At 46.6% G+C, this 11,311-nt stretch overlaps 1 protein-coding gene across 8 annotated transcripts in view; it reads right to left on the reverse strand.

Moving 5' to 3' along the window:
- The window catches only part of LOC124468414 (nesprin-2-like), an 85,837-nt gene extending 74,828 nt beyond the window's left edge, over window positions 1-11,009 (reverse strand). For 7 of the 8 annotated variants that reach the window (XM_047021113.1, XM_047021116.1, XM_047021112.1 and 4 more), the window contains exons 1-11: window positions 10,946-11,009; window positions 7,643-7,786; window positions 4,391-4,452; window positions 3,378-3,473; window positions 3,189-3,266; window positions 2,931-3,023; window positions 1,591-1,802; window positions 1,175-1,389; window positions 773-873; window positions 531-620; window positions 72-185 (exon numbers count right to left, since the gene is read on the reverse strand). In XM_047021113.1, coding sequence (XP_046877069.1) covers window positions 72-185; window positions 531-620; window positions 773-873; window positions 1,175-1,389; window positions 1,591-1,802; window positions 2,931-3,023; window positions 3,189-3,266; window positions 3,378-3,473; window positions 4,391-4,452; window positions 7,643-7,730 — 1,149 coding nt within the window. In that variant the 5' untranslated portion in view covers window positions 7,731-7,786; window positions 10,946-11,009. The remainder of the gene's footprint in view (window positions 1-71; window positions 186-530; window positions 621-772; window positions 874-1,174; window positions 1,390-1,590; window positions 1,803-2,930; window positions 3,024-3,188; window positions 3,267-3,377; window positions 3,474-4,390; window positions 4,453-7,642; window positions 7,787-10,945) is intronic. The other variant, XM_047021115.1, reaches the window with a different exon arrangement.
- Window positions 11,010-11,311: the final 302 nt, after the last annotated feature.

Here is an 11,311-nt window from a genome sequence, read left to right on the forward strand (position 1 = left end):
AAAGCAGCCTGAATGACGAAGAGATTAGTAAGGCGTTTCACACACGAGGCTGTGGTTGATGTAGTCCTTACCTGATGCCTGTCTGCGTAGCTCTCCTTCTCGGTGGCTGCCCACAACTCAAGCAGCTCCTGATAGGCTCGCTGGAGCCAGCTGGTCACTTCTCGGGCCCTTTGATTGGGTGAGGCCTGGGGTCATGTTATAGCCAGACATTAGAAAAACAGCCCTTCTGCTAACTATTAAGAGAGTCAATCATTGATATGTAGGGGCAGGATAGAAGGACGCAGGAAGGAAGCACATTAGGATCCTTTTTACCTTACCTCCTCCTGGACCACATGACAGTTCCAGATGAGCTACAGAAATAGCCTGGGACGCAATGTTCTCCACAGTGTGTTGTGTGTGTTTGTGTGTTGTGTTGTGTGTTGTGCTGTGCTGGTGTTAAATGTAGCATGCCAATGGGGAAGAAATTTTGCGTCAGGCCTACGTGAGACTCTGGGGAAGGCCATGCAGGCAAGCAGGCAGGCAGAGTGTACCTGGTAGAGAGGAGAGACAGCTATGGCCGGGGTGAAGTGAGAGGGCAGGTTGACGGGAGAGAGACAGCTGGGCAGGGCCACGGTGAACAGCTGAACCCCCGGGCCCCAACGGGAGGAGGAGGTTGAGGAGAAGGAAGCATGGAAGGAAGAAAAGGAGGGAGGGGGGTGAGTGAAAAGTGGAGGAGGTGGAAGAGGAGGAACAGAGGAGGGGATAAGTTGTTGGTGGTGGGTGGGGGGCTGACCTGCAGATCGTCATCGGGCACGGGGCAGTCGTTGGAGTATTGGAGGAACTGGGCCACGTAGGTCATGATGGACTTGTCGTCGGGGTTTTCCACATCCACATCTGTTGGGATGGAGAAGGGCGAGTGCACACCTTTACATAGGCCTTTCCTCTTGTCCTTCCTTTCATGACGAGCCATATTTTCATAATAAGCTACCTCAGCCTTACATCTCCACTAACATAACTCCCTTAAATCATGTTTTTACTTTACAAAAAACACGGAACAAGCAGGTGCCCAGCCCAGCATCGCCTTATATCTCAATGAGGCCTAAAAAAACCCTCAACACCACAACTGAAGCGCCTAAAGTAGAACCCAGACAGGGGGGTTCAGTTGTTAAACACGGCCCCTGGCCTCTGCCCCCACCCTCAGGCTCCAGCAGGCGGGGGATGCGGAGCTGCTGCTCAGCCAGGCGGAAGGCCTCCTCCAGGTTCTGCAGGTTGCTTCTGGTCTGGGCCCGGGCCAGGTCCACCAGCTCCAGGTCCACCAGCTCGGGGCGTATGGAGCACAGGATGGCCAGGAAGGCCACGCCGCTACGCCAGCTGGACTTGAAGTCCTTCACGCTGAGGGGGCAGTTAGCCCTGAGGAGGGGATGAAAGGAAGGAAGAAGGGAAGGGAGGAAGAAAGGATGAGAGAAAATGGGGGATGGAGGGAAAGGAAGAAAAAGAGAGAGAGGGAGAGATGGAAAGCAGGAAAGAAAGCAATAAAAAAAAAAAATATGTCCTCAAACGAAGCTGTGTATAGTGCTCTGTGAAAGCTAACCGTCGGCACGAGGAACCCACCGTTGACACTGGTCCCTGACCCACATCAACAGGGCCTTCTTGGCCGAGACACGGAAGCGGGCATGGAGGGGCGATACCCGCCCCCGAGGAGTGGGGCTGCTGGGGGTGGGGCTGCCGAGGGCGGGGCTGTTGGAGCGCGAGTCCAGGCTGGCCAATGAGTCAAGGGAAGAGTGGCGAGAACTGAAGGACAGGGTGCTTGCAAGCTCCTCAATCTGAGACCAAAACAAAGGTCATCGCTGAGTCACACGAGTCAGGTAGAGGGGAATGATCAGGACCCAAATAAAAGAATGAGGACAACATCCTTTTACTTGAAGTTGCTTATTCTTTTAATCTTTTAATCTCATCTTTTGGGATAAGGCTCCATTCCAATTGAATGTATTAGCGGTACATCGATCCATAAATCAGCAACATCGCCTCCAAGTATGTTTATGTGACATTTATCTAGTAAACCTTATTATCATCTGCCAATAATGATTGTTTATAAAAATGCTATAGGTCATTGTTCCATTGGTAAAAACATGCACCATTGGGCTAGCTCAGTCTTCCAGTTCACTAGTACTCAGGTCATCCCCTTCCAGAATGACCTATTTTTGTTGACAAGGATTACAACAATAACAGACCTTCAAAGTCTTTCAAACCATTGTTGATCTTGCAAAGAAAGGAAATACAAAAACAAAATTTCCCATGGGCCATTTGAATGTCACTGTATGAAAAATGGTTTGACCCATGTGCTTTGAGGGTATTGAGGCTGCAGGCGTGGTTAGACATAGAAATGTTTCTTGGCAGGTACTGTCCTAGCTAGCCCATGGACTCTGTGTCCTATCAGCTTATCCAGCTTTCTTTCTAAGGTCATCCATGTTCCTACCAAAGTAGCAACATTTCTGGCTTCGTTTTCTCTGACTCATCAACTACGTGTTGTGACTTCTACCGCAACTCTAACGCACACATCAATGTGATAGACGGTCACGTGCTCATGTGCACTCACTTTATGGGTCTTTACGACTTCATTTTACTCTTCACTCTATCTTGCACTATCGACTGAATCGAGCAAAGCACATTTCTGTCCATTTTATCTTGGTCACCATCATTGCAAGTATTGTTTCAAGTAACTTTCTGTTGTTGTATGCCATATAGTTTATCTTCCAGGCACAAATGCAAGCTTCACAAAAAAAACGTACGGAATTGCAGCCTTCGGCATCTCATTTGGCACGAGGCAAAAATGTGAAAGCGCTTCACAAGTCTAGACCTGGACCTTCTCTGGTACCACACCCTCTGAGCAGTACATCATGCTGAACGTCTAAACAGGTGGCCTGGGGAGAGAGCTCCATGCAGATACCCACGTGACAGTGAAGGATGATGGTCCATATGAGGCCGAGGACGATGGAGGGCCGTCCGTCGATGATGTCAGGGATGTTTATGTTCACCAGTTTGACCTGTCGGAAACAGACACACGCCATCATCAGCCCTCCGTGATCGGACAAGATGGACAAGACAGGGATGAGTTTCGCTTTCTTAGCGAAGGAGGTGTGTAGGATTGAGCTCGTGGGTGTGTTTTCATCCTACGTGAAGCATTTTTCCCTCCCAACGGAAGCGCTCACCGATTTCCTTTTGAGGAAGTTCAGGGCCGACTCGATGTCACCCCTCTGCTGGAAGACTCCATGGCCCCGCTCTCTCTTCTGCCAAGGAAACAAAGCATCGATACGCTGGCAACGACTCGGCGCACAAAAGTATTTCAACTTCAGCGACGCTTGTCGGGACCACTGCTGGCCGGTGGCCACGTCACTCACCATGGGCTGGCCGCTCATCACCTCCAGCAGGTCCAGGAGGCGAGCGCCGTCCCTCAGGTCAGAGAACAGGTCGGACACGGCAGAGGGGGGGCTCCTCTGAAACAACACAAGCCAGTCAGTCACCACGGCCGAGCCCGGCTCACACGCGTCTCTTACGAAAGGTTGTCGGGAGCCGTTTGAAAGCCTTTCTTAAGCCTACATGGACACCGCAAATGGGGTTTACATCATGGGCCACTCTGTATTTCAACAGCTGTTATCGACCGGTTTTCACACCTCTCGTAATATTCTTTATAACTTCTCAAACACATACGATGAATAAGTGAACTGATATCAAATGTATTCATTTCCAGATATGCGTTTATTCAACGCACAAACATCCAGTGGCGTGTGAATGAAGCACATTCCGAGGGTGACTAGTGATGGATGACCGCACAGCTACTCTAACGAGGAAGTCATCAATGCTAGGGGCCTCGTCAGAAAGCTGACCGGGGGGGTGAACAGATCATGGATTATTATCGCCGGTGCGATGATCCAGAACGCAGCCACGTGGAGCTGCGGGGCTGGGAGGGCAGGCAGGCTCAGGTTACAGCCCATCCCGTGCTCCCCTCCGCCCCATGCGCTCTATATATACTCTGGCCCTCTTTCCGTTCAGAAGCAGCCACAGGCCTGCTGCCAGGGGGGGCAGAGGGGCTGCTGTGAGCCCCATGGTCCCGTGTCACTTCCCCTCACGGTCTGGGCTGTGAGTCAGCACTCGACCGTCTGAGGTCAAACTGATCTGAGATGAGACTGTCGATAGGGGTGTTAAGTCACAGAGCAGATGTGGGCTAAACATTGCTATTTTTTGGAGTCGTTTCTTCTCGCAAATGGGGTGCTGGGTTCAGTTGGTTTGGAATAAGTCAACCGTTACTGCAACGGTGTGGCCCGAACACTGAAGAGGCGGAGGACAGTACAGTATGTTCCAACTCACTCAAATGATCTGTGTCAGATCTGACTTTCCATCTGAGAAACGGTACCTTGGAGAGTTGAGCATTGATCCAGTTGGTGAACGTTCTCTTCTGAATCTGTTCCTGTTCCACTGGGAAGAAAACAACAGGAAGCACAAAGGAGCTTTAGAACATGCGTAGAACTGTAGAACAGGTTCTCTTTCTTTAGACAGAGACATGGTTGGGCATCATTCAGTTATTGGGAAGTATATTTGCTGACTTACTGACAATGGATACGTGTAATTAAATCACAGATGCATAAGAAAAAGTGTGGATAGGTTAGAAACAGTCCTTGAAATGAACTTCAATGATAGACCAACCAAAGCAAACCAAACCAAAGCTTTAGGAAATGTGACCTTTTTTAATTATGCAGAATGTCTATTTAATTCATTCTCAGACGTGCCATAAAGATTTAGAGGCAAACATACCCTGATCAACTGTCTGTAGTCTTCATATTTGCTTTTAACACTATTAACAAGATAGTTCCAATTGGACAGTTCCAGTCTGGTCATACTTACTGATGTCAGAGCACTGAGGGATTAAAGGTTCCACTTGAGCTACTTGACCCTCCATGAACACAGTGTCTCACTTGAGCTGCTATCCTACACTGCTATCCTAGCAGTGACACTGCTATCCTATCCTCGTGTGTCGAGCCACATATCCACCTGAGAACTTTCAAGTTCAGTCCATTTTCTCTTATCAGGTAAAGCTTAGTGATTCAGAGCGCTGAGGTTTTCCAGACTTCCAGAGTGACTGAGTTTCTTACTGAGCTAAGAAGGGAAACCTCAGAGGCTGGGATGAGGCCAGGAAATCTATAGTACATCATGGGAAAGGTTCCAGGACAGTTACGAACTCACTCAGTTGAAGGGGGGTTATGGGGCGCAATGAACTGGGAAGCATATCACTAGACTGGCTGGGCTCATCGTACAGTAACAAGCCAGTAATGAATACTACACACACACACAGACACGCACAGATAGATAGACACATGCAGACAGGACAGGACAGGCTCCATGATACACACATGTATGCCATTAAGCTCAGACATTGCCCTCAAACGAACAAGGACACTGACTAGAATCTGACCCATTGTTTCACTACAGGGAAATCTTAAGAGCTAAGATGCATTAGTTATCACTGACTGAAAAAAAACACACACTGCTAAACTGGAAAGACATGCCTTCTCGTTTCAGACAGGGCCCGACTTCTGAGGCAGAACATATACAATAGGAACCTCTTGTGGTTTATGGTTAGTCAGATAAGCCAACGCTATTACTCAGTTGGTCCTGAATAAGGTGTTGTGTTTGTATAAAGCCGGTTGAGGCAGGTAGTCTCACAGGACTTTCCACCCACTTCACCATGCAGCAAGCTGAAACTGGCAAAGCCAAAAGGTGGTTGTCAAACTGGAAGAAGTTGTGCCTTAGTGCCAATTAAGTATTTAACTGTTCTCAATAACATGTTAAACTAATTCTTTACTTATTGGCAATGTTGGCCCAAGGTTCCCATGAGCCTCCAGCAGTTCCTTTTAGCCTTGCAGACGGAGGCATTGCATCATGCGGAACACACAAATAAACGAGACGTCACCTCTGACCGTGACTCAAGACTAATATTCACCCTTAACACGGACCACGCCGTCGCCATAGCAAACACCTTCCGCCTGGCAACCATGGACCCACCAAGCGAGAACATGTTTGCTCCTTGGCCCCTCTCCAAAACACTCGGATGAGTTCAACAGACGCTCTGAGATTTGTTTTCAAAGGTAGTAAGTTAAACGGAGGCAGACAAAGTGGTGTTCTTGCTACTTTTGCTTAAACACAGCTCGTGGGACGGCTTCTTTTTCTATTTTTGCAGTGATGTTCCAAAACCCTTGGCTCCAACGTTGGGGAGGGGTTGGGGAGGGGGCGGGGAGGGGAGGGGAGGGGGACGCCTGCCTGGTGACTGTCCAGTCTCCCAGGGTCTGAGAGTCGTGGTAATGTTTTCCAGTAGTGTGAAGCCATGCCAAACGCTCCGTCATTAGAGTGCTAGTTCAGTGTTAATACACTGGAGGAAGTCCTCCGTCACACAAATGAGGGGAACCTTTACAAAGTGTCTGGAACAAAAGATAATAGTGCCAGTGTAATACCAGGCTGTAAAATAATTTGAGTTCGGAGATATCGTGCGGGGTAAAATGGACGACCATCATTTGAACTCTTGGCCCAGTATCTGAACCCCATTCTTCTCCTGGGTAAGCTTTAGGGTGGTAGTGAAGTCTCAAGACACAGAAGAGTAGGGAGTCAGATGGCTGAGCGGTTAGGGAATGGGGCTAGTAATCAGAAGGTCACTGGTTCGATTCCCGGTCATGCCAAATGACATTGTGTCCTTGGGCAAGGCACTTCACCCTACTTGCCTCAGGGGGAATGTCCCTGTACTTACTGTAAGTCGCTCTGGATAAGAGTCTGCTAAATGACTAAATGAAAATGAAATGAAATGAAGAGCCATATCTCTTCCAATAGGGCTGAAAGAGAGCCGCCGTAGAGATAAGATACAATCGCTCCCAGCGTGTTGAGGCCTCTATAAATAAAGGATGTTATTTTCGCAACTGATTGACATTTGAACTCCTGTTATTATTAGAACAGATAGAGCGTGAGGGCAGTGATGGATGGTGAGAGAAAATGATCTGCTGCTCTCATCCGACTACTGAGCAAGACTACATAGTACAAGACTGGGAACCAAACATTTCCCATATTGTACTATGAAGTGCTCTGTTTTCCAATGCATGTTTCGTTTTTTATAAACGTATCGTTTTATATTTCATACTAATGATAATAATAATAAAACAACTAGGGTTTCGATTCTCTTTGGGCGGGGGGGTCACAAAATGTAATAATGGGAGCGTATACCCGACAGTATGTTTTTTATGAGGTTATATCGTCTGCTAAAAGGCATTTGGGTCAAACTCAAGTTCAAGGTTAGTTGGTCACAGCCTATCCTCAAAGGCAATTTTCCTGTCTTGTCCTGTTTGGAAGCATGATATGCGACAGCTTCATGGGCCTAACTTTACTCTGCCCAGTGGCACGCAAAACTGGTAGTGGATCGCTAAAACCTTATGGCCCCCACCCCCCTCTCTCTTCTCTCTCTGTCTTCCACTCCCTTCCTACCTTCCCAGAAGCTCTTTTAAAGGCGACAAACTAGTGCAAATGTGGCGGAAAGAAAGAGAAAACACGAAAAAATCAAGAACCTGCGAGGTAGGCCTCAAGGACTGTCCTCTGCTCCGCACCTGGAGACGGGCTCGGAACAACCAACCTTGCAGTAGCATGTGGACATTGTCAATGTCCAGGGGGAGGCCCCAGTCCTCTGCAGGAGCGTCCTCCACACCTCCCCCAGATGCCATGCCCTCCGAATGGGGGAGGAGAATCAACCTAGGAGTCCCGGGGCTGTGGTAGCGTCCTGGGATAAAAGATTCATCATTTCATCAGATGTCATCATTCACAATGACATGACATCATCCCCAGATCACCAAGAGATTCCGAGTGGACATTCAGTATGCTAGACAGAGGGCTGTTATGTGACATATCCGTAAGAGCAGGCATAGCAAGTGTACACAGTCACAAACACACAGACAACACCAGCAGTACCTGAAAATAGTGTAAACATACACAGCCATACATACCATCAAATACAGTTAAAATGTGGACACCAGAATATACATGTACCATATCTGGCAATGCAGCACAAGGAAATGAAGTAACCACTACTTAGATACTGTATATAGTTCTGTCAGATGACTAACTTTGAAGTCTCTTTGCTGGATTGTGGAGATCTGGTCATTCTGAAGGAGAAAACAATTCCATATCAGCATTCAAAGACCAGAGCGGACAGTTTAGGTGAAAGAAGTTGCCCTCTCCTTCAAGGGGGAGTATAATTAGTGAGGGGGTGTCAAATCCTGGTCCTCGGGGGCCGCTGTCATGTATGTTTTAGATGTTTCCTTGAGCCAGCACACCTGATTCAAAGGAATGATCGTTATCAGGCTTCTGCTGAGCTTGATCATGATCTATTCATTTGAAGCAGGTGTGTTAGAGCAGGGAAACATCTAAAACATACAGGACAGCCGCCCCTGAGGACCAGGATTTAACACCCCTGAATTAATGTATACCGAATGAACCAGCTTTCCTTAACCTACACCTATCTAGTTCTTTCTAAAGGGAACATAGAGGGCAATAGTCCCTTAGCCAATTCCTTCCTTGACATGAATCCCCTGGCAGAATTTAGGGAAAGGTTTCACCACTAGACCTATTGTGGAAGTGATACTCATTGAGAGGCGTACGAGAGCTTAACGAGCTTCATTTACTACATTCGTATTCGATCGACATCACTTGTGAAATTTGTTTGTTAATGACCTCCGTGGTCTAGGACTTCCTTGACTTGTAAAGCCACGATTCATCCCCACTCATGAACCTTTTACAGCGATTGTCTCCATGTGACTAATCAAATCGAATGATCAAACCATGTATTCAAACCACAGGACATTTACGATATTGCCACACAAATCACATACTCACACATAGATGAGTGATGTGGCGGTGAGTGATGTGACGTGGAGACAATGGCCGGGTTTCCCAGATTCGTTAAGAAGCTCTTAACGCTAAGAGCGTCTTAAGAACATTCTAAGGGCGCTCTAGAATGCTCTTAGAACGTTCTTAAGAAGATCTTAGCGTTGAGAGCTTCTTAACGAATCTGGGAAACCCGGCCAATGTGGGTATTTATCTGTGTATGACTTTTGTTGTCAATAAACAAAAGTCATTGTCTTTGAGAAGTTCAACAGGATGTCTGCCTGAGTGTGTCTGTGCGTGTATGCATGCGAGCATGTGAAAGGGGGGTTCAATCAAATCCCAACCTATGATCTCATTGTTGTGCTGTAAGAAAAACCATCCTCTTGCCGTCTGCCTTCAACAGGGTTGTGCCACTATGTGTGAGAGCCCGATGTGTGGTGGTGTGACATGCCTGTGTGTGGGGCACAGGGCTGGAACCCTTGATTAAATGACTGATGTCATTTTAGTACATTATACACCTGGCACAACAAGGCCACGGGTGTTTGTATTTGTGTGTGGCTGGCAAACAATTTTAGGATATATTCACAGTAACATAAAGGGCATTTGATCGATAATATGCACCAGAGGGCTACCTCTACTCATTCTGACACTCATGGGCATGTGACCTTGAGCCTTGGTGTGTGTGTGTGTGTGTGTGTGTGTGTGTGTGTGTGTGTGTGTGTGTGTGTGTGTGTGTGTGTGTGTGTGTGTGTGTGTGTGTGTGTGCCTGCATGCACACATCCACCATTCAAGTCACGTGTAGTGTACGTACGTTCTCTCTTTCTCTCACACACATGCACACACACACAACGGTAACATCAGAGAGGGACAACTGTCTCTGCCCGATTGCCTGGTTTTACAACTGCCAGGACACACACACTGACCTGTGAGGAATCTGTGGAGCAGATAGAAATAGGACATAATATGGATGATATCCAGTTGAGATCCCATAGCCACTGTGCATGCTAGCCAAAAAAGGTCAAGTCCCTCAAATTGACTCTGTCATTGGTAGTTTAGATGCACGTACATTGGAAAGACAATATCCTGACATAGCAAAATGTCAACTTCACGAAGATGACACGTCAAGTTGAGGTTTATGTAGCCGAATGTGTAGGGTTCCACAGATTTCCTGTGTTGTTTTTCACTATGGAATTCAAGTAATGCCATAGTATATAGTATATAGTGTATACTTACATAAAGTGATTACATTACAGTCGCTGGGAGGCTGTCACCAGAGAGAATGAGGCTATGCATTGTAATCAATTCATCTCATGTTAAATAAGCCATCCGCAAAAAAACGTTAGTAATCTCAATCATTACAGGAATGAGCAAATGTATTGTTATCTACTGAAAGGGCCTCGCCATATTCCTCATAGCAAGACCAGACTTCTCCAGGGTGCATACTGTTAGAGAAAGTAATAGGTGTGGTTGTTTATTATACACTAGACAAGTAGGTGGCAACAGTCCATGTACACAAAGAGATCTTGGCATTGTAAGTATTGCTGACACATAGGGTACATGAACCATTTGTTACAATATAATTGCACCTCCAACTCCCTTTGAAGGTCATATTAGCTGCAAACACACTGCAGAGGAACGGTTTTGGTAAAGTGCAACAGTTTCCATTAAGGTTGTAATATAGGCTAATAAATTTCACCTAGAGTGACAGTTAGAATACTTTGCTGGAAAGACGGAAGGACGCACTGATGTTACATGTCACCGCACATTATGGACTATACCAGCGGACTTGAACCTACCTAATATGCTCACACAAAAGCATCAGAGTTGCATAATATCAGAGCTACTGATATTATGCCATTTCATGAACATCACTCGTTAAATTGAACTCTAACGGTTATAGGGTACAACCACACTGAGACAGTGGCAAATCTTAAATAATCCTGTGTAATAGACCAATACTCTTCATAAACTTCTTATTACATTTGAAACACGTACTTATAATTGTAAATCGTTTAAAGATTTAAAGTAATATATGAAAGAAAAACATTTTACTTACAGTATGGATAAGCAGAATGTGCTTACTGTGTCGAGTTGGCCACTTCTACTAACTCACTAGGAACTGTGCAGCAGCCGCCAAGTCATGCTTATTCGCTTGCTCCACTGAAGTCGACTTTACCATGCCATCTAGTGGCAACTGTGGGGCAAACTACACATTTCTTAATTAACCAGGTACGAATCCAAACTGTGTTTGACGGAAACACGGTGCCTCAGAACGTCGGTTTTCCGGAAGCCAAACTAGAAACAACAAAACAACCACAAACGTGATAAGTGCCTGAAAAGATAGTTTTTTGTGTTAGGCCTATGTTGCTGCAGAGGCGTCAATATAAGTTGAGTGTACAAAAACCTTCAGTCATTTATTTTC

Source organism: Hypomesus transpacificus, chromosome 6, assembly GCF_021917145.1.
Source record: "Hypomesus transpacificus isolate Combined female chromosome 6, fHypTra1, whole genome shotgun sequence".
NCBI lineage: Eukaryota > Metazoa > Chordata > Actinopteri > Osmeriformes > Osmeridae > Hypomesus > Hypomesus transpacificus.